Source organism: Phalangium opilio, unplaced genomic scaffold, assembly GCF_054372755.1.
Source record: "Phalangium opilio isolate 3A_F unplaced genomic scaffold, DU_Popi_V2 ptg000209l_1, whole genome shotgun sequence".
In the NCBI taxonomy this organism is placed as follows: Eukaryota; Metazoa; Arthropoda; class Arachnida; order Opiliones; family Phalangiidae; genus Phalangium; species Phalangium opilio.
In genome coordinates this window covers 5,043,519-5,067,499 of record NW_028324217.1, presented here as the reverse complement: position 1 = coordinate 5,067,499, position 23,981 = coordinate 5,043,519, and the positions used below count along the sequence as shown (strand labels likewise).

General features: G+C 36.6%; 1 protein-coding gene across 1 annotated transcript; it reads left to right on the top strand.

The window, feature by feature from the left end:
* Positions 1-20,496: 20,496 nt before the first annotated feature.
* On the top strand, positions 20,497-23,198 carry LOC149618593 (putative glutamate receptor). Its single transcript, XM_089855538.1, has 5 exons — positions 20,497-20,562; positions 20,730-20,891; positions 20,995-21,363; positions 21,902-22,182; positions 22,856-23,198. The coding sequence occupies exons 1-5, from the start codon at positions 20,503-20,505 to the stop codon at positions 23,067-23,069; spliced, it is 1,086 nt and encodes a 361-aa protein (XP_089711664.1). The 5' UTR covers positions 20,497-20,502; the 3' UTR covers positions 23,070-23,198.
* Positions 23,199-23,981: the final 783 nt, after the last annotated feature.

Below are 23,981 nucleotides of genomic sequence, written 5' to 3'. Positions count from 1 at the left end.
GGCAAAGTACTCGGGAGCTCGAGGTTCGCTCTCGATTCGAAATGTACAACCCCCCTTCCCGGCTAAAGTCGATTATCTTTACTTCCCCTTACGTAGAAAGGGGGTGTGTTCAACGCATGCCGCAAAAAATGATGGTACAGAGTCCGAACCGAAGAAACCCTCTAATACTGTCCTAAATTGCAATCAAGATTTTTTTATCGACATAAGGCTATGAGTGTAAGTCTTTACAGTTATAAAAACAAAGGTTTTTAAAATCGTATTTAACGATTAGGTATTTTTATTAGTTATTTTAATTTTATTTTGTAATTTTAAAGTTGCAATTATGATTTTTTATATCAACATAAGTTTATGACTTGTGTATAAGTCTCTATTTAGTAATAAAAGGGCTCCATATACAGTGGGATGGTTCTATGGGAAATAAATTTTGAGTCGCAAATGTGTCTTCTATGACATTCTTTATTTATTTATTAATTATGTTGTTTATGCTTTAAGGTCACCCTAAACAAGAAATTTTTCCCTAATATGCAATCTCAGCTAGGTTAAGCGCATGTTGTCGAACCCTCAAAATTATGTACTCCTTTGCAATTTGTCAATTCTCTGACTTTTCCATGTTTCTCCTGGCATATTCCTTCAGTTTTCAAATTTATCTACCTTAACCTAATCTTTACATATAAGTTTCACTTTCACTGACTTTCCCAGCTTTTCGATGAGATGAATAGACGCTCTGCTGAACTGGAGATAAAATATTAAGAACTAAATTTCGGAAAGAAGAAGTATTGACTTAGTAAAGACTTACTATGGATGGTAAGCTTATGTTGGTGTTATATGAAGCGTAACGACCCATCGTACCGTTTTTTAAGCGTAGATATTCTATTATTTTAAAGACTATGTAAAATAACGCTAAACAGACAGTACCGCGCAAAACACTCAATTAGTTTGCGCTTGCGCAGTAATTAATATGCGCTTTAAAATGTTGAGAGCCAGTTTATTCACTAAAATTCAGTCTTTAACACTAATCTTAAGCCGAAGAATTTTTGGCTGGGCAAGGAGATAATCGTTTGATCTGGATTGCAATCACTATTTGAGGAAGATTCAGTCTACGTAGTGATTACTATCATAGTCTATAGCGTTTAAATGTGTGTGAACGGAGGCGACTTAATCGTATACTAATCTTTGTTTTCATCACGTATTTTTTATTTTAGGTAAAAAATGTAGTTTTTTTCCCGAAGTATTTGTTACAAAATTAAGTTTACTTGATCCAATTTTAAGTACTTTTTTAAAGAAAAATGTTCTGGGTGTTTTGAACCTGGGTTGCTATTTAATTATAGTAAACTGTGTGATACATTTACTACAATGCCATTAATCATGAATTTATAGGCTCTACAAATGTTCTGAAATACTGGGCCATTTATAGCCAGGACTTTTTCACATTTATTTATTTGAAAAGTAAGAGATAAGCATTTTAAGAAAATTAATTCGAAAATAAACAATTTAAGTAAATAGATTAGTCATTTTAGTAAAATAGTTCGAAATAAACAATTAAATGTATTAGGAATTTCAGAAAATTAGTTCGAAATAAACAATTAAATAGATTAGTAATTTAAGTAAATTAGTTCGAAATAAACAATTAAATAGATTAGTAATTTAAGTAAATTATTTTGAAATAAACAATTTAAGTAAATCAGTTAGAAATAAACAATTTAAGTAAATCAGTTAGAAATAAACAATTTAAGTAAATCAGTTAGAAATAAACAATTTAAGTAAATTATTTCGAAATAAAAAATTATAGAAAATAGATTAGTAATTTTGATTTAAGTAAATTATTTCGAAATAAAAAATTATAGAAAATAGATTAGTAATTTTGATTTAAGTAAATTATTTAGAAATAAAAAATTATATAAAATAGATTAGTAATTTAAGTAAATTAGTTCAAAATAAACAATTTAAGTAAATTAGTTCAAAATAAACAATTTAAGTAAATTAGTTCAAAATAAACAATTTAAGTAAATTAGTTCAAAATAAACAATTTAAGTAAATTAGTTCGAAATAAACAATTTAAGTAAATCAGTTAGAAATAAACAATTTCAATATATCAATTCGAAATAAACAATTTCAATATATCAATTCGAAATAAGCAATTGAATTTGATTCCCATAATACCGGCATTTGTCCTATAATTATTAAACATCAACTTCAAAAACGTCTTATCAAATTTATTTCATTTATGTCTGTCTCATTGTCTTTCGATAAAACAAAAATATAGTCCGAAATTTCAATAACCTCTATTTGGGCCTTCAATAAGGCGGAGGTTTGTTTTTATAAATTTTAATAGATAACTATGTATTGGGATTAAAAGTTTAAGAAGTTGACATACCCTGTCTTAGCACATATCTTTTTCTTTTACTTGTTTCTTTTTTATCAAATGCTAATTACGAAAATAGTAGCGGCACAAGTAGCCCGTGTTTCCTATGGTTCCCAAGCAGCGAAACCGTTTCATTAGATGGGCGTTGGCCAGTGAAACTCCGCATGAATGTCAGAAAAATAAAACTTGGTAAAAAAGAAGTAAAGTAGAGCGACCGCAAGGTTATTCTACTACTACCACCATAAATATATGATCTATCATTAAGTTGCTATGTCTGAGTAGGATCTATTGAGGACTAGTTTCTCCCCCTGAAGCCAATATATCTTACCCCAACCTGTTGTTAAATTATACGAGACAATACCGCCGTTAAATTTAGGCTTTCCTTAGTATAAAAATCGAGGATTCCAAATAAATAAATAAATAAACATCGGTGAGGTTTTTTGTCCCCCAAAATGTCTATGCAAGAGCATGATGGCTTAAAATAACCCTGTTTTTCTTTCGAAACTTGAAAAACAGCAGTAGAGTAATGGGTGGAAAAATACCTCGTGATTCGTGTAAAAAACACAAGTCGAAGCTAGCGCGAGAAACGCCCACGTTAAATATAGAGGTCCTCAACTAAAAATTCTACCCAAAAAGAATCAGACGATCCAAGTATATACTTCTCTTAGCCGAAAAAGAAAAAAATCTCTATTGGATTTTGGTGCCCAATCTTATGGAAGTGCTGACGTGAAAAAAGGGGCAGGAGGCTTTAAACCCAACAGTTTCAGATGTATACTTAAATAGGGTGATTCGCTTATGCTACTAAAGCTAGAGACTCCGCACCTCCAATCCGATAATCTTCATACAATGTTTAAAAGACTAAAAATAACCTTTTGAAGAAATAATAATAATAAATTGAATTATGTGTTTATTTATCTATCTAAAACGCTATTGTTATATTGTTCCAATTTTAAAGGATTTTCTTTTATTACGAATAGATGAATGTAAAAGTATTTTTGAATCGTTATCGATCAAGGCAGGTTCAAAACATTTAACGATTTTAAATTAAAATACTGTCCTATTTACAGTGAAGGGTGACACTCTTGAATTGAATTGAATTGATTGATGAAATTAATTGTGGTTACGAATTATTATAGGTATTTTTGAATTTGGACTGCTTTGTGATTCAACTAATCGATTCGAGAGTAATGAGATACAACCTAACATTTATAATTTGTGATAATAATTGGAAGTTTAGGAACACGAGTTTATCATATTGGTAATAGTTATAAGGTGTATAGATTTGATCAAATTCCAATCGATCAATTTATGGTCTATGAACTATACCGTCAATCAGTCATCTGAAACTGAACTAAATAAAAATATTTACAAGAACAATTGAACTTGGATAAAATCAGTTATCAAGCAATCAAGTGGAATTCGTTTTGATCGACTGTTAATCGATCAGTTAGACCTGGATGTGATCAACTCTTAAACGATTAATTAGAACACGAAGTGGTTAACTCTTAATCGATTAATTAGAACACGAAGTGGTTAACTCTTAATCGATTAATTAGAACACGAAGTGGTTAACTCTTAATCGATAAGTGGGAACTCCATTGAACACATTTCAATTGATCAAAATTACTGAAATCGACTTTGAATCAACCAAATGAACCGCCCATAATTGCATCATACAATTTACAACCCATTTATGTTTTATTTCAAATCTTGCAAATCAAATTGAATTTAGATCCTAAATAATCTTGGTTTAAATATGTGCAATAACAGGGTTATTCCAAGTCATTAATGTCCCTAAAAATAACATAATGGTTAAACCAATAAAATCAGCCTTTTCCAAATGCCAAAAGTGTACAATACAACTAAATATTCTGTTCTGAGCCCCTATATATGTTATCATGTTGGTGGAAATTTCCAACGTTTTTTCGTTGATTACAGAAGAAATTATTGGGTTACGAGGAACATAAAACACCACGTTCAACATTTGCTTCAGCTCTTTAACTTCCTTTTAAAAACCACCATAAACCTGTTAATTTGCTTAATGGATACACAGACGCGCCTCTCCTTCGAGCATTCACTTAAACCATAACTCTATAATTCTCTCCATAAGTGTGAACCGAAAGGATCTTTGCTACTAGCACTAATCTTATATACATGTTTCAGATGCTTGTTCTTTGTGCACAGTCACAAGGTTCATTTGAAGTTGTTTGGTTGTGGTCTTCTCAAAGTTGGGAAGGAGGTGAACAACTATAGCCATTAAAGGAACTGCAAAGAAGGCATCGGTGGGTGGGTAAAAATTATTTGAAATACGTCACAGACATCACGTGATGCCCAGATACAAAGACTCCTCATGGAGTGGAACTGAACATCTAGTCCTTGTTTTTCGCAAGATTGCAGCGCCAATTCCATGAAGTGGTATTTTTCGAAATAAAACGAACTAAGCTTCTTTGAACCACGCCTCTCCTCGGTCACGTGTCTCTGACGTATTTCAAATAACTATTACCCACCCGCCGATGCCATCTTCACAGTCCCTTTAATCCTGTGAAGAACAACTGGTAATATTTTAGCTTAATGATTAACCCTGAATTTAGCTAGTCCTTTATAAAAGGGTGCCACCAGTCGACGTATTTCTCGTAGGAGGACATCTTCTGGTGGCGGATTTGTCAGAAAAGAAATCATCACCTATTGTGATATTGTGATTACTACCCCTAACCTGACCCGTCAAGTTTAGAAAAATCACAGCAGGTTATGCCCCTTTTCTGTTCCTATTTATTGGAGGAACATTTGAACGAAGATGGCACAGCAATACCATTCGTTTTGTCTCGCATGAACCATCCCGATTTCATACGACAGAAAAATACTTATGGAGAGTATTATAGGACTATGCATATTAAACGTGTATGTAAGACCAGCCTGACCAGGTAAGTTATAATTGGTTTAAATCGTAAAATGATGGGCGTACGTTGAACACAAAGTCTTCAAGGTATCTGGGCGCGATATCAAACGATAATGTCCCCTTAAAAATATAAATATAGAAAGGGAAGAAACACTCTCACGTAATGGGCGGACGATAATTGTTGTGCCTCAAGGCTCGAATCATGATCTCGAAGAAGACGCTCCGAGAGGGACGGGGTGAGAACGAGACGAATTGGGACGCCAACGGTTGTCAAGTTTTCTTTAATGACTTATTGGATTAATTCTTTTTACTAAAGTGTCGTTAACACTCTTAATATGTTCTTTCCAAAACCCTTCCCTTACAAAAATTGTTTGTCTGTTTTTTGGCTGCAATACAGCCAAAATTATAATGCTACAAATTGACTGCTTTAGGGTTGGAATTCGACTGAAAATGTTTCATTTTCAGCCAATTCAGCCTGGCTTTTCCAGCCTACATCCAGCTCCTATTCAGGGCTTTCAGTCCAGCCCATTACGGCCCATTTTCAGCACTAGTTCAGTCCAGCCCAATACAGACTATTTCCAGCGCTATTTCAGTTAATTGCTTTACAGTCCATTTCTAGCTCTGTTCCAGTCCATTCCAATACAGCGCACTTCCAGCGCTATTTCAGTCCAGCCCAATACAGCCCACATGCAGCACTATTTCAGTCTAGCCCAATACAGCCTACTTCCAGTGCTATTTCAGACCATCCCAGCCTACGCTTTTGGGCTACGAAACAGCGTCCCAACAGCCACGAGTTAGCCTACAGCAAAAGGCTATAATAATAATAATAATAATAATCTAGGCTTCTTCTACGAAGGGAAGTCCACACTAAGCCTGTGGCTTGTTTACAGGTGGGTCCCTTTATATTGCATAGAGGGGTGATGGCTAGCCCCTATGCCACAGCTAACCTACAGCGCCCTATACTAACTATTACCGTTAACCTCTGCAAGTTTTGATGGAAAGGAGAAACCGGGTTAGACCGCGGAGGAGAACTCCTTTTAACAAGCGGGGAGAGAACTTGGAAACTCTACGCTGAAGGATTTGTTCCCAGATTTTCACCCGGTGCCACAGTCCGAGATCGAACCCGGGATCCTCTTGCTGCGAGGCGAAAGCGCTAACCGCTACGCCACCCCATTTCAGCGTTGGCAGTTTCAGCTTTGGCAACCTAGGCTTTGGGCTTCGAAACAGAGACCTACCAGCCACGAATTAGCCTACAGCAAAAGGCTATAGTTTCAGCTTTGGCAGCCTAGGCTTTGGGCTACGAAACAGCGTCCCAACAGCCACGAATCAGCCTACAGCAAAAGGCTATAGTTTCAGCTTTGCCAGCCTACGCTTTTGGGCTTCGAAACAGCGACCTACCAGCCACGAATTAGCCTACAGCAAAAGGCTATAGTTTCAGCTTTGCCAGCCTACGCTTTTGGGCTTCGAAACAGCGACCTACCAGCCACGAATTAGCCTACAGCAAAAGGCTATAGTTTCAGCTTTGGCAGCCTACGCTCTTGGGCTTCGAAACAGCGACCTACCAGCCACGAATTAGCCTACAGCAAAAGGCTATAGTTTCAGCTTTGCCAGCCTACGCTTTTGGGCTTCGAAACAGCGACCTACCAGCCACGAATTAGCCTACAGCAAAAGGCTATAGTTTCAGCTTTGGCAGCCTACGCTCTTGGGCTTCGAAACAGCGACCTACCAGCCACGAATTAGCCTACAGCAAAAGGCTATAGTTTCAGCTTTGGCAGCCTACGCTTTTGGGCTACAAAACAGCGTCCCACCAGCCACGAATTAGCCTACAGCAAAAGGCTATAGTTTCAGCTTTGGTAGCCTACGCTTTTGGGCTAAGAAACAACGTCCCACCAGCCACGAATCAGCCTACAGCAAAAGGTTACTGTTGCAGCTTTTGCAGTCGGCTGCAATGCAAAGACATTACAGTCAAATACCAGCCGGCTTAATTTAAAAATAATTTGCAGGCTGTAACCCAGCTTAGTTTCAGCTACATTTACAGACAAATTTTTGCCCGATCAGCCTTTGTAGTCAAATTACAGAAAACAAAAAAGGCTGAATTTTGGCTGTAAATTGCTTGCAGCGCAATACAGTTCCCTAACAGCTTACGTCTAGCCAGGCAGCCTAAAAACAGCTCAGCTGCGTTTTAAAATCAGCCAATAATTTTTGTAAGGGTTACGGCAGCACGTTGGATTTACTGTGATTTAAATACGCGAATTTAGTAATTTGTCACCGTGAAAATGTCCTCACAGACACATTTTTGCTATTATATAGACTCCGTGGAAACATGTTTTGGCTGGTGGTGGGTAAAAATTATTTGAAATACGTCATAGCCACGTGACCAAGGAAAGGCGTGGTTCAAAGAAGCTTAGTTCGTTTTAGTTTGAAAACTATCACTTCAGAGAATTTACGATGCAAGGACTAAGTTCCCAGTCCCACTCCATGGGGAGTCTTTGTATCTTGGCGTCACTTGATGCCTATGACGTATTTGAAATAACTTTTACCCACCCGCTGCTGCCTTCTTTAGAGTCACTTTAGCAAAAAAAAATTATTTTCAATGAATTTTGGAAATACTTATGATTTTTCAAAAAGATTTGCTATTTTTGCTCAACATTGTTTTGTCACTAAACCCAAACAACGTCCCTTATGGCTTTTGGGTTTCAAATCCGCCGCCATCTTTTAAAATGGCGACCCGAAAAGTAAAAACCTTTTTTTTGGAATAATGTTTATCTCGTGTTTCAACCAATTATTTTAATAATTAGTATACTGCTTCTCTATATCCCATATGGCTTTTGGGTTTTTATTTGCCACCATCTTTGAAAATGGCGGACCAAAAACTAATAAAAATGTCCCGAACGGTGTCTTTGCGACTAGCAATCTACAAGGTTCAAATGGCCGTATGAATCCCGAAGACGACCAACCATTCGGCATGACTTTTAAAATCTGTTACACTCTAAAATCACTGTTGTTGAATCTTTCAATCATGCACAGACACTTTAAACTAACTTTCCTTATTTCAATGGACACAACGGGATTTTCATTCATTATTTCGAGGGAATCTACCTACAACAGAGAGAAACCAAACCCAGAACCGGTAGCTATAATTGGGACTTTTCCCTTTGTGTCGAAAATGACCTCTTTTACTTGCAAGTTTATGCGAGAAAATGTTTCTTAAAAGGGAAACCCCATTATTAAGATCTCAACTGAAAAAAGGCAGAGCTCTAGAGAGACGAGAGAAGGTTATCGTTTTATGGCGAAGATAATATTCTTTTATTATAAAATATTAAACAATTATCATTAGCGTTGCTCTGATTGGGATATTCCAAAAATGAAGATTCCACATTTTTTTCGCGGGGTTAAAATGCCCAGAAGGCTAACAAAATTAACTGATTAATTATGCCGTTGGAATTAATTGCGAGTAATATTTACATGGAATTATTTTAAAGAAAATTCGCCGTACCCACATTAGTGGAGTGGGTGAAGTGTAAAATAGTATCCTCAAGTGTGTTACTATTTTTGTTGATTTAATTCAATATCAGTGTGTCATGAATTTCTAAAGTTAAGTCTGACTAAATGACTGATTGATAATCAATGTCCATCCCAAACCGCTTTCCCCAAAAGGCTGAAAATTTGCTGGGAAGTTATTCTTAATTAAGTAGTAGGCATTTTTTAGAAAGATTTTTTCGATCCACCGCCATCTTGAAAAATGACGGTCTGAAATGTAAGAAACCTTAACGTCCGTACATTTCAACATATTTATTTGATATTTGGTACAATGATATCCTATATCCTATAGAATGGCTTTATGCCTTTCGGGTTTTGATTTGCCGCCATCTTTAAAATAGGCTACCCGAAAAGTAAAAACCTTTTTTTTTGGAAGTAACGTTTGCGCGTTTTGATCAATTTCACTAATATTTAGCACACTGGTTCCCTATATTTCATAGACAGGCGTTATGGCTTTTAGGCAAAATGTTCCGCCATCTTTAAAAATGGCGGCCCAAAAACAAATAAAAACGTCTAGACGGGCTGACGGGCAACGCCAGGTGCCTTTGCTACTAGTAATATGCAAAGTTCAAATTGGTTGACATCTTAAAGATGAAGGGACGAACTAGACTCCACCCATAATGCATTTCTTTGGAAATGAAACGTTTCAGCTAAGACATTCATTCCTAAGTATAAATCTATACATTCCTGGTATTACCGTATCGGAAAATCCTCTCATTGTTTCAAAATATTTTTAAGGGAAAAATCAAAACTGGGCGTTTGAACTTTAAAGCGATCTTCTTCATTCAATTGTTAATCGTGTTTTCTATTCTTCAATTATCATTAAATTATTAAAAGAGAGAAAAGGAGAGCACTTAAAAATTGGACTTAAATAAAAATAAAATCTAACGATAATTCGAAATAGTTCTCCGTAGTTTCCTTTTCATTGATATTAAAATTGACAAGAGTAGGAAGATTTTTGGCGGTTGCTCAGTGATCCAGAACTTTATAAATAAAATACTCATTGACCTTATTTCAAGGGAGAGATCGCGAGTCAAAATATTTTCAACACTGAACCTGAAAGGAGAGAGATGACGTGAGATGGAGTAGAAATGTTCGTGGGCCATGTGCGGCGATGATAGTCTCCCGGCTTTTAGGCTAAATCTTCCGCCATCTTTAAAAAATGGTGGCCCAAAAACTAATAAAAACGTCCTGACGGGCTGATGGGCAAAGCCAGGTGCCTTTGCTACTAGCAATCTGCATATTTCAAATTGGTTGACATCTTAGAGATGGAAGGACGAACTAGACTCCACCCATAGTGCATTGAGCACATTGGTAAGGGATTGTTAAGTGCTGCCATCTAGCGCGTAGTTCTCATCAAAGAGGGTATGAAGAGAGGGAGTTGAAGCTAGCAGCTTTGGAAAGGCATTTTGGGAGTTCTCGCTTTTTGTTTTTGCTATATTTTCCACTGTATTTCACCATAAGTTCATAAGATACGTTCCATAAGTATGACACTTCCTATGCTTCGTAATTCTAGAGACTTACAGCTCAGCTAGTTCGAGAACGACAAGCGAGAATCGACTATACTCGGTTTTGCAGTCCATCTTCCTATTTAGTCTTTACTAAGCCTTTGACAGCACCTCACCAGGCGTCGCTCTACGAGAATCTATGAACTACGTCACTTCATGACAAGCTCTCATTAACCAGTGACAAACTGATGGAACATATCTTACGAACTGATGATTTCACCAGAGAAAGATGCGAGCGCAAACCGGAAGCTCAGAGGAAAACTTTGAAACCGAGAACCTACCAGCCAAGCCTTGTACTCTATCTCTTTATAGCCTCTTTATTCTCGTGAGTTAGGTTCCATTTTTAAAACACAGAGGGCATTGTCGACGTTTAAGTACTACGGTCGATCCTACCAAAATTCCACTGAGGATGCTGGGAAGACTTCTTTGACGTTCCATAGAAGGGGCTAGTGGTGCTAGTCCGTTGTAGGTATGGAGATTTCTACTCCATCTCACCTATCTCCTCCAAGACTGAACTGCCTACGTGTGGATGACAGCGTAGTTGAAACAAAAAGGAGGTTTAAATGAATTTTATTATTTGTATGTTTTTGGTTCGAACAAAAGGGTTTTAATTCTTAATTTAAACTTTTGAATTTAACAGGCTCGCCTTAAATGAAGTGTTTATTTAAATTTTTAGAAATAATTTTAGTGTGCTAGTTAATTTATAAATATGCCATCGGAGAATTTTGAATATTTATATGTTAATATGACCGAGTTGAGTTAGATAATTTTCTACCTAATTCGAAAAGCATAATGGTTTTGGGGCTTATGTGTAATTAAAGATGACTTTCAAATATGGAACTGCTTCATTTGTTTTCATTGGAAATTCTACGATAAATTCTTATTTTACAGAAAAATTGTATGACATACTAATATTTTACATGTAAATCCCACGCTAGACTTAACTTTTATATGTAAATCCTACGATAAACTTATCTTTTAGATGTAAATCCTAGGATAAACTTATCTTTTAGATGATTACTCTACAATAAACTTATCTTTTAGAAGCAAATCCTACGATAAGCTTATCTTTTAGATGTAAATCCTACGATAAACTTATATCTTTTAGATGATTATTCTACAATAAACTCTTGTTTTAGATTGAAAATTTCACCATAAACTCATATTTTAGAGGAAAACTCTATGATAAACTCATCTTTAAAATGGAAATTCTACGATAGGCTCTCTTGAAATAGCTATTGCCTTTCCGATGAACAATTGCTGATAAATCTAGGCCTTATTGCTCAATATCCCACCATGGGTTTATAAATAATTAGGAAGATGTACCAGAAATGTAAAACATTCTAAGCTACTTTCAATCTCATTGCAATACAATTTTTCCATGGAAAACATAACGGCAAAAGCCAACCAAACCTATAATCGGAACCTTCAATTAATGAATAACGGTTTCTTAATTTCTCGTTCAAATTATTGTATCAATATTTAACGAAAAATGCCTATATATAAAAATTATTAAACAAATATTAACGCCTTCCTGAATCCAATAAATTCCAAAAAAAAATAATTCCATCTTTCATCTTTGCCGAAATTTGAAATTTCTAACCTCTTTGTAACTAAATTTCGTAACATTTTTTTCTGACCATTCGAGCGTAAATCATGAGGATTTCCATCGATTTATTAGAAAACTTAATGGATTGAAACATTAAAAAAATACAGGGTGTTTCTGATAAGTCTGCCATGAATGTATTCTTTGGCTTAAACTGATTGGGAAGTGTCAACGATCATGTGGTCAACAATATTTAATTACGGATCGAGATATGGGCTTCCAACCATTGGTTACTAAAACAATTAAATAACCAGAAATATAAAGTAATTAGCTTTATTTTACCAGCGTAGGCACACTTTTACCCATTTATTACTACCAGGGATAGATTTAATTTTAGAAGTAGGAATGGAGAACAGAGTAATCTGGGCGCGCGTCTTCCCTGGGGCGGGAAGGAGGGGTATGAAAGAAGAAGCGGGTGATAGCGAAAGAGGTAAAAAGGAATTACGTATTTTTCACCGTCCACGTCAGCAACGTCATCAAAACGTAGTTTAAGTGAGCCAATAAGATAATTTAAACTTTTCGTTACGTGTTTGGAGAGAGGGGCATACTGGGCTATGAGTCGGGCTGTGGTAAATACAAACCGTTCTCCATTCCTACTTCTAAAATTAAATCTATCCCTGATACTAAAATAACGTTCTAACTTCTTAGATTGAAGACTGATATGTCTTATTCCAAATATTTACGAATATTTTCTTGTTTTAAGAGCCCATCACGTCTTTGGGAGCCGTACCTCCCTAACTAAATGCAGTAGACCCCGGCCACGCATGGCACGCATGTTCTTTAACACTTTCCACTCAGTTCGACTCAAAGAACACACCCATTAATTATTGGCACACTTATCGGAAACACCCTGTATACCGGTTATTCATCGATATTTCCGAATTTACTTTCTCGAAATTAAATTTATTAATTATTGTTAAGTGTTTTTTAATCGTTGTTCGGAGGTGCGTTGTGCCAAGTGCCTCGGGAAACACGCAAATTATTCGATTGATAGGAACAGCTAGACGTTATGAAGGAAAAACATCACTTCGAAAATTAAATCGGTTCCACTTCAATAGTAGTAGTAGAGTCATTAGTGTCCTAAACCTTTTCCGACGTTGCTTTAAAATGTCTTTATAGATTTTTAATCGCAATACTTTAAAGGACCACCGACAACAGAATCAAAATTTTCGTGTTTTCTGTACAGGGTGATAGATTTTATATCAAATATTATCCCTCTTAAAGGATTTAATTATTAAAAATTTATTTAAAATGTTATTACAAAAAGTTCAAATTGTATAGGATAGCCGCTCAGATTTTAAAGATTCTAGGTTTAACCTACGTGCAGCGCCTCTCTAGGGAATTTAGTGTAACTATCGACGCCAGCTGATCGTAATTTGTAACTTCTAGGAGGTAGACCGTAGCTCCCGCGAGTGCGCGTCGGGTCTAGCCAAGGCTTACAGGATTTGTCAAGGGAAATTTTTCGGATTATGTTAGTTTTTTCTGTTAAACAACTTGAACATCCAAGAATCGCGCATCGTTTATTGTTAGGCATCGCAAAATAAATCTCGATCAAATGTAAATTAACTAGCGATAACGGATAATTGAAAAAATTAGCCGAGGCCTAATACCACAAGACCGCCGCCATAGAATGATAGAAATTAGATCAGTCAGCGGAAAACCGGGAATGAAACTCGACGCGAAAGAGATGGCGCTACACGTAGGTTCTTTCTGGCGGTCTAACTAAACTTTTTGTTGGGGGGTGAAACTGTATCTTTCGCTGTTAATTACCTAATTAAATTTTTATCGTATTCTGATGAAAATTGGAGATTAACCATTTTTTGGTGTCCTCTAAATATTTTCATGGTTTTTAAACAAATTTTTTCTGGTGACGGTTCTCCTTTAATATAATTTTTCTTGCTGTTTTCATTTTTTAAGGATAAATTGGATTTTTGGAAGAAAGCCCCGAGGGTGGGATAATTAGTAATAACATTAAATTTAATTTCTATAAATTGCAGTATCGTAATAGATTTATATCATAACTCATTTTCAAAAATGAGGAGGTGAAATATCGTCTGCTAGATGGAGCTATGTGGAGGCAAAGATGTTATAGCGAATTCCACTGACTGCTCTCGGAGCGCTCCCATGGAGCAATAAATATAGGAGACCCTGATTTAGCAAAAACAGTCTTCAACGAAGCCGAGAACTACTTCTCCCATTTATATGGCTCCATGGGAGCGCTCCGTGAGCAGTCAGTGGAAATCGCTATTAGATTGGGCTTCAACCTGCAACACCGTAACTCTCCCAGTGTACCTCAAGATTTTACCCCAGCGTCTATTCATTCAAAATTTAAGTTCACAAGTGTGTGGCGCCATCTTCGTTTCAAACTTCTACGTTATTTTTTCAACTTTGTTTATTACCAAACTTAGCATTCTCAATTAAGACAGAATTCCAAACCGGTAGAAGTGCAGTTTACCGATTTTCATGTGCAGCACCCTCAAATTAGTCAGAAACAATGCAATGTCTTCATTTCGACTTAGAGAATTATCAACCCATGAGCCTTGGCAGGCGCGTAGGAACGTTTCGAATTTAGGGGGGTACAGTCTAAACTTGGATTTGGGCGCCCCCTCCCCAAAGGCAAGAAAAATGTCGAAAAATACATTGAACAACGTTGAAACATTGTACTTTAATTACAGTGAAATGGTGAATTATTATGATTTTCCAAAATTCGGTGTCCGATAGGTGTTGGTTGTGGAAATATTTCTGCACATGAAATTTTAATCAATCTTATGAATCCTCTCTGGATATGTTTAGACAATTGCTAAGTGATTTAGTTGTTTTCAAGTCATTGTTGTTCGTAAGTCAGGGCACCAACCCTTGAGACAATTTTTAATATGAAAAATATGATTCCCTTTGTAAGACCAGGATTTCATAATAACCCCCCTGATATGACTCATAAATGATAAGACCTGAAGTGTGGATAATTCTATTTTAGTGTGAATGTAAGATTCATGAAAGTGCGTTACATCGCACCTTGATCTAATTAAATACTGAAGGGCTCACGCAGAAGGCAAAAAGGCTAATAATTAAAAAAAACCATAAGCAAACAAGTTGGGAAAACCAAAATATTACCTCTCCGAGTCAAGAGGAGGCCTACTTACAAACTTATTTACCCAGATATGGAAATGTTTCATTTTTTAAGAACAAATACTGAAGTTCATTTTATGAAATATTAAAGAGGTATACAAAGCATAGCGAATGTACTGTAAATCAGACGACATTTTACATCCAATAAGGATATACTTGTACACATTAAAATCATCCGATGGGGGAAAAACGGGAAATAAAGAGATAAAACTTTGGAGGGATATTACTTTTACGTGTTTGTAGAGGCCCAAATTTTCCACTCCTCAACTGTATACCCTCTATGTTCAAAACCAGATTCATAACAGGGTTGCAGTGTAAACATGAACTTCTAACAGCGCTGAGCTCTGCTGAACGCGGCCTAGATTTTCACCATGATGCTCTATTCAATTATAAAATCTAAGCCTGGTTATTTAAAGGTGTATTTAACTTTCGGCTCACTCTGAACCGTTAATGTCTCTGCATTACAGAAACGAAAACCAAACCCAAGCGTTTACTTTTTGGTTCACTAGGCCTACTGACAAATAAAATTTCATTAGGCCGACATAGTAGCGTTCTTCTCGTTATCAATAACGAAAGGATTATGCTATAAACAGATGTAGTATAGCTTAAGTAATATATAAACATCCATTTCAAATAATAATATAAAAAAAAATTCTTGGGATATCAAAATGAAACAGAGGATCAAAGCTACAAAAGTACTAAATGCATCGTAATTACGAAAAAGATTTCCACATATTCACTTTATATTATGGAAAAAGTGAATATTAACACATCAAAACAAAGCGAACTGTTAACGCGGCGCACTAGTGTGAAAACGGACAGACACACAAAGACAAAAAAATAGACTGCTTTTTAACTTTTCCGTATTAATTTTGAATTGAGAAACAAGATTATCTTAAATATTAAAATAAATATAATTAATATTTAGTATTTTCTTCGTTAGTTGTTCGCCTTATTGAGCGTTACATCGTTTTAAAAAAGAATAATTAAACAACCTTGAGAGACTTGACTATTATTGAAGTTTGAAATGAAGCATCCTCCTGTTGCTTCGCCTTGCTCAAATAGGTAGTATATAAAGGATTCGAATCGCAGTTGTAGATAAGAACATCGCAATTGCGTGAACCTTGGAGGAAGACCCCTCCATTGGAAGGCTAGACGTTTCTCGTAACCCTAGCCGATCGCCGCGTATGTCTTAACCTTAAGGATGATGATGGAGTAGAAGCCAGGTGTACAGACTGGTGTCCATGTGGGATGGACAAAAACAAAGACCAGAAGATGGTGGTGTTAGAAGCCAGGTGTACAGACTGGTGTCCATGTGGGATGGACAAAAATTAAGACCAGAAGATGGTGGTGTTAGAAGCCAGGTGTACAGACTGGTGTCCATGTGGGATGGACAAAAACAAAGACCAGAAGATGGTGGTGTTAGAAGCCAGGTGTACAGACTGGTGTCCATGTGGGATGAACAAAGACCAGGAGATGGTGGTGTTAGAAGCCAGGTGTACAGACTGGTGTCCATGTGGGATGGACAAAAACAAAGACCAGAAGATGGTGGTGTTAGAAGCCAGGTGTACAGACTGGTGTCCATGTGGGATGGACAAAAACAAAGACTAGGAGATGGTGGTGTTAGAAGCCAGGTGTACAGACTGGTGTCCATGTGGGATGGACAAAAACAAAGACCAGAAGATGGTGGTGTTAGAAGCCAGGTGTACAGACTGGTGTCCATGTGGAATGGACAAAGACTAGAAGATGGTGGTGTTTAGAAGTCAGTAAGTTCAGAATGGTGTCCATGTGGGGTGGACAAATGAACAGAGTTGTTAGACAGGCAATGGAGTAATAGACTGTAAGTGGAATACAATTTCCGGGACTGTAAATGCGGTCTGGAAATTGAATACACGTTTGCTCCGATTTGGAAACTGCGAACGCGGTCACGTGGGTGTAACAACGGACAGACAGACACACACACAGACAGACAGACACACAGACACGTCGAAATTAGAACCTCTCCGTGACATACGTCACTCGGAGAGGTAAAAAGGCTTAAAACTACCCCCCCGTTCCTACGCCACTGCAAACCTATCCCAAGAATCATGGGTTAACGTGAGCCTTACCTAAGCTAACCTAACGCGAACCTTACCTAAGATAACCAAAAATAAACCAAACCTATCCCAAGGCTCAGTGGCGTAGGAACGGGGGGGTACAAGGGTACATTGTACCCCCCTAAATTTTACTAGGGCGCCTAAATAGGTCAGAAAGGGCGCCAAATTTATATTCTAAGGGCGCCAAAATGATACTGAATATTTTAGAAATTATCCTATTTTATCCCATAATTTCACTAATATTCTTATATTTTTGGGATATTGGAGTAATTATTTATAATCTCAGCTGTATGACGCTTGAAACGTAGAATTAGCGACATCTCATTTGTTCACATAAAAAATCGCGGAGCTCGCTTCGCTCGCTCAGGAGATTTTCGTATAATTAAATTTAAAGAATTCTGAGCTGCACTTCAATTTAATTTCGCCTGAGATCTGAAATGTCAAAGCTCGCAGATTAAGTTCATATGCAGACCTTTAAATATCTTTAATTATAAAAATCGGTTTTCACTGAAAAACCTCTCTTCCTACCCGACCCTTTAAAATAGCTTGATTTGGTAATTTTCAGTCACTTTTAAGCCTTTTTTGCTTATGGTTTTTTTTAATTATTAGCCTTTTTGCCTTCTGCGTGAGCCCTTCAGTATTTAATTAGATCAAGGTGCGATGTAACGCACTTTCATGAATCTTACATTCACACTAAAATAGAATTATCCACACTTCAGGTCTTATCATTTATGAGTCATATCAGGGGGGTTATTATGAAATCCTGGTCTTACAAAGGGAATCATATTTTTCATATTAAAAATTGTCTCAAGGGTTGGTGCCCTGACTTACGAACAACAATGACTTGAAAACAACTAAATCACTTAGCAATTGTCTAAACATATCCAGAGAGGATTCATAAGATTGATTAAAATTTCATGTGCAGAAATATTTCCACAACCAACACCTATCGGACACCGAATTTTGGAAAATCATAATAATTCACCATTTCACTGTAATTAAAGTACAATGTTTCAACGTTGTTCAATGTATTTTTCGACATTTTTCTTGCCTTTGGGGAGGGGGCGCCCAAATCCAAGTTTAGACTGTACCCCCCTAAATTCGAAACGTTCCTACGCGCCTGTAGGTTTGGTTTATTTTTGGCTATCTTAGGTAAGGTCCGCGTTAGGTTAGCTTAGGTAAGGCTCACGTTAACTCATGATTCTTGGGATAGGTTTGGTTTATTTTTGGTTATCTTAGGTAAGGTTGACATTAGGTTAGCTTAGGTAAGGCTCACGTTAACCCATGATTCTTGGGATAGGTTTGGTTTATTTTTGGTTATCTTAGGTAAGGTTCGCGTTAGGTTAGCTTAGGTAAGGTTCGCGTTAGGTTAGCTTAGGTAAGGTTCACGTTAACCCATGATTCTTGGGATAGGTTTGGTTTATTTTTGGTTATCTTAGGTAAGGTTGACGTTAGGTTAGCTTAGGTAAGGTTCGCGTTAGGTTAGCTTAGGTAAGGTTAACGTTAGGTTAGCTTAGGTAAGGTTAACGTTAGGTTTCTTTGGGTTCAGGTCAGGTTAAGTTAATATCGTGATATTTGAAGAAACAACTATATTTTAAAGTAATAAACTAAAAAATGGTTATTTTTGTTTTACAAAAATATTTTCCGACAAACTTTTCTAATTATTTATACTTTGAGAGTGCTGAACACGAATATCGACTTTAGTTTCAATTTAAAAAAGTGCACGGTAAACTGACTTTCTTCAACCGAAATTTATTAAAATGTAGGAGAATAATAAACGAACCTTTTAAGGGTAATTAGAAAACTTTTCATCTAAGGCGTTTGTTTTTTGTCATTAAAAAGACGAAACGAAAAGTTCCATTTGTTAGATTGGCTTGACTTGATCGCACTAGCGTCGAAGGGCTGATAATACAGCGTAATCGTTGTACATGCAGTTTGAAATGATTAGGCAATCCACATCAATTTCCACAAGAACGTAATAGCTACTTCTTTTCACTGTGAATATGCACAAATACTAATGAATTTGACTGGCACCATCTGACACAATATTCTTAGCTGTAACATAGCAAGCTCTACCCTTAGAGTAATTTTGCTGTAACCGGAGTAATGTTGGAAAAATCTTTTGAGATAAACTGAAAGTGAACAGCCCTTTAGGTAAAGTACTTAGAAAATTAAAAGAGTGTATAACAATTAAACAATGTATCAGCGCGTTTTTTTAGTCAACTATCATTATTTGAAAACGAAGGTCTGGTTTTCGCTCAGCCCCACACTTAGCAACTTCACGTATAATTTGTTGGGCACTCCATAGTTACAGACATAAAGCTGCAACATTAGACAATGTGCAAACTTCTGAAAATGACTATTTCTTCAGATATGGTCTGATAACGTAAAATATTTGAAGAGAAATGTCGTATACGGCAGCCTTTACTGAGGTTTGTTGATTTTATTCCGCAGTTTTTAGAATTTATCAACCAATGAGTTCACCTTCATCACGTACTAACAATTTTGGGAATTGCATACAGAGAAACCCACATACACAGGGGCGAGGCTGCCATTGACGTATTCTCCCTCTCGCCAAGAAGCTCCGCTAGAGTCGGTGTGAGTTGGCTAGTTTCCCAATTAGTGTGTGGGGCTCCGTTTGCAGTTGCTTCTTGGGCGAGGGATAATGCCCCATTGGCGGCCTTGAAATGGTTTATGTAAGGTTAAATTCGAGATGGCCCAACGGTTGGGGTACATTAAGGTCTTACCACACATAGGTAAAAAGCACTTTTCGTCTATCCAGCCAACACAGACAAACCACAAACATACACACTCACTGATCGTAATCGTAAGTGCCAGTATGTTTTTCACACTCGTAGATAAAAACCTATATATATATATATATATATACTATAACATAGCGCTTATGTACTTCCTTTCGCCATTCTTTCGACTTAAGAGCTTTCCTTAAGCGGTTTCTATCCACGCTGGTTGTCCGTCTACCCGGGGTTAACTCACAAACACTCACAAAATCCATCAGATCAAGAACTAGGTCTGGTTATTTAACAACATCTAGCTCAAAACAGGGCGCCTTCTCTCATTATTCTTTAGTTTTTTTCTGTGACCAATATGGCGAAACATTAGAACAAAACTGTTATATGACCGGGCCCATCTTGTTATTAATAGGTTCATGGGGTTTATGATGTTTCATATTGCAGGTACAATTCTACCTGGAACCAGATGGAAATGAAATGACTGGCTACGCTTCTGTAGTATGGACATTTCTAAAAGCGCATCTGAATATCAGGTGCTGAGGTACTTCATTTTTAGTCGGTTTAGAAATAATTTTTTGTTCACCATACAGTCTGCTATATGTCGGTAATACTGTCATGGGGAACATATTTCCAAATGGCACTGGTACTGGCGCAGTTGGGACTGTTGTACGAAACGTAAGTACGCAATTTCTTGTCTATGTGCCTCTCCAAAAAGGGAAATTCTTGTAGCTTGGACTTTCTCGCAAACGCGATAATTTAATGTTTGCATAGATTTCTTCTAATCTTTAGTAGACCATTTTACGGGCCTTTGAAAGTATATGGTGTTATAAACAATATTCTAGGAGACAGATTTTTGTCTGAGTCCAGTTTCTGTAACGAAGGAAGCGGTGGATTATCTGGATTACACAACGGCTGCTGCTATGGAGGACTGGATTTTCGTTTCCGGACCACCGAGGAATTTTTCCAAGAATTACTTCTCATCTCTCGAATCTTTTCAAAAACCTGTAAGACATTTATAAATAAGACAAGAACGACAGAGCTATTTCGCATAATCAATGGCAAACTTATAAGAAACACTATTTTGTTCTTTACTTATTTTCTCAATAGGTTTGGGTGATATTGATCGTCGTGTTGGTCGTGTACTGTTTAATCTGGGCAACTATTGCACACATCTTGAAGACAAAGCGAGATAGATGGTCCTTCCTAAAGGAATTTGGGAACTCCTTGTTTTATTCGACCATGACACTTTTCAATCAAAACAAAGATTTCACTGGTCAACACACTTTCGAACGGCTTTACGAAATCTCATGGAAAATAGCTGCAATGTTGTTGTCGCTGTCGTTTACTGGTCTATTGCTGGCCAAATTGGCTAAGAAGGACGACCCTTTACGTTACGATACAGTGAAAGACATCTTTTTAGATAAAAATATCAAGGTTTTTCTACTGGAAGGAACTGAACCTGAAATTGATATGAAGGTAAATATTATCAGAAGTATAAAATACTTCTCTTCGAGAGAAGTGTACCACGAAGCGGGGTAATTGTAACATGATTCTTTCCAACATCAAAATTAACATTTGGAGCAAGGTTACTAAACCGAATCACATACGCGATAAATAGTTCCCTCATCACTACAATATTTGTGCTTAAATATTTGCCAAGGCGCATGCATGCGCATGATTGTTTTTGTCTCGCGTCAAGACAATCAAGGTTTGTGGGTTAATTGATTGCTGAGGATTTAGTAAATGATAGAATATAGAATTCACCCTAGCACGATGCGATAGTTATATACCCATCTGAAGTTTGATGAGCGGGAGAGCAAACAAAAAGGGCTACCCTCGCCTGGCAAGAATCATGTTTCATAACTGAAGTATTAAGAGGTTATCCTTCTTCTATTATCCCCTTCTGAATTATGATGATATGTACTATTTTGATCAATGATACAAGCCATGATGAAATGATAGACCTTACTAATCAACTTTGCCGAAGAAGATAATCTTATTCTGAAATTTACAGATGTCGTTGGACGTTCAAAAAAATGGTCTTTGGAAAAGAGCGTACAAAGATGGTACCATACAAACGTTGAATGATGTTCCAGTATTCGATTACATGCAACAATTGACCTATGGTAGGATGGTCATGTCAACTGTGAAAACAAATTTTCTAGAAGTATCGAAAATGCTTTGCGGTACATTGCCAGACTATTACTTTTCAAAGGAAGCTTACATGACTGGAAATTTCGCTCTCCTAATGAACAAAAATCTTGACTTGAAGGCGAAAAAAATAATAAAATTTCTGTGAGTTACTAAGGATTATTATTTTAAAACTTTATTGAAGTTTCACGGTATTTTTAATCTATTGCATGAATCTGTAGCCAATTGGCACTACTTTTTTTTCAAGAGCCAGGATTGAAGGTGACAGGTTCGTGTCACAAAAAAAAGTGATTACGTTTGAGGTGTTCAAATTGGCATTACAATATAGAAAATAAATTCGTTCTCGCCTTTAGCTGTTCAATTTTTATATATACCCGTGTTGTTTAAATGAGCCGAGAAATGAGCGACACAGTATCCTCAGCTGTAGCGTAGGAAGTTAGTCCCTTAGAGTTGTATTATAACCTATTCCCACGTAACGTGACCCAATATTTCTGGTTATGTTTTTGTTATCGAATAAGCCATTCAATTTATTAAATTCAGAGAAACAAATACACAGGTAATTTCCCCCGCCCCAGACGGTGCCCAATTTCACTAAACGCGGGAGGCTAGCAGACTCTAACGGCCTTTAGCGGTGCTTCTTGGATCCAGGTAAATAACCCAAGAAGGTGATCTCCCCCGCCCCTGGGTGTTTGCTTCACCTTTAGAATTCATTCAATGGTCTATGGTGCAGGGATGAATTAACATTACTTCCAATCTCTCTCATATGTCGAAAACGTAATATTTTTATGACACGAGTATTATAACTCTTTTTCAACAGCGCGGGTCAAATTTTCGAAACTGGACTAGTTGAATATATAATGGATACTGTGAGATCTTTGGGACAAATGTGCCTGTCAGCCTCAGAACCAGAGAGGAAGCTGGACGAGCCATTGACTGCGAACAAGTTTTACTTTGTGGTGGTGTCTTACTGGTTTTTGTTCAGTTTATCCGTAATCGCACTGTGCCTGGAATTTTACATGTATTATATTTAACCAGCTAAGACAAGTAATTTCACAACCAAGAAACAGTATCCAAGCACTAGCTTGATAGAATAGGAAATATTTCACTTAAAGTGAGGCACTGGGGTGGATGAAAGAGTCCATAGATTCTTTCAATTTTAAAGGAAAAGGCTTTGCTAGAATTTTTACTTTTGCGGCATCTAATGATGGAACCTAAAAGTATTGTGTTTTGTACAAACCTTTTGCCTAAAGTTAATTATGACAAAGTGAAACCATGTATTCGTGTAAAACATTTAAGAAGTTATAATCTATTAATTTAAACGCTCCTAAGCTACATAGCTTTTTCCGCGGAGATGCCGTCAGGGGCATATTAAATTACATATAAAGACATGTCAAGCCTTGTACTTTCGTTAAACATCACAGAGTGGAATTAATACACTTATTAATAATTATCATTCAACAAAATTAAAATATGAAATGAGACTAACACAATAATAATGTAATATGTACCACTTCTTTGAAAAAGCATTGAAATAAACAATACCACCATATTTAGATTTATCCTGGGATAGATTTAATTTTAGAAGTAGGAATGTAGAACAGAGTAATCTCGGCGCGCCTCAAAGTCCCGGACCCACCTCCACGGGACGGAGGGGTATGAAAGAAGAGGCGGGTCAGAACGACAGAGGTAAGAAGGAATTACGAAATATATATATATGAAAAACTGCCTGTGATTGGTTGGGAGCTCGACTTGCATCGTCTGCACGTGGCAACTACACACAAATGTGGGAAAAAGAGACTTTCTTATAATATATATGCTTTTGGTATCACATATGTACAAACGCACCAATATGAATAATAGTAAAATAAAACAAAATAAGTCAATTACACCAAAATCAATATTCTTAATTATTTTACCAGGATTATTTAATTTTTGTACTTGAA

Coding starts and splice junctions, on each gene's coding strand:
- LOC149618593 (XM_089855538.1), top strand. CDS start 20,503: ATGGGGAACATATTTCCAAATGGCACTGGTACTGGCGCAGTTGGGACT. Junction 21,364..21,901: donor AACCTGAAATTGATATGAAG/GTAAATATTATC, acceptor TGAAATTTACAG/ATGTCGTTGGACGTTCAAAA. Junction 22,183..22,855: donor AAAAAAATAATAAAATTTCT/GTGAGTTACTAA, acceptor CTTTTTCAACAG/CGCGGGTCAAATTTTCGAAA.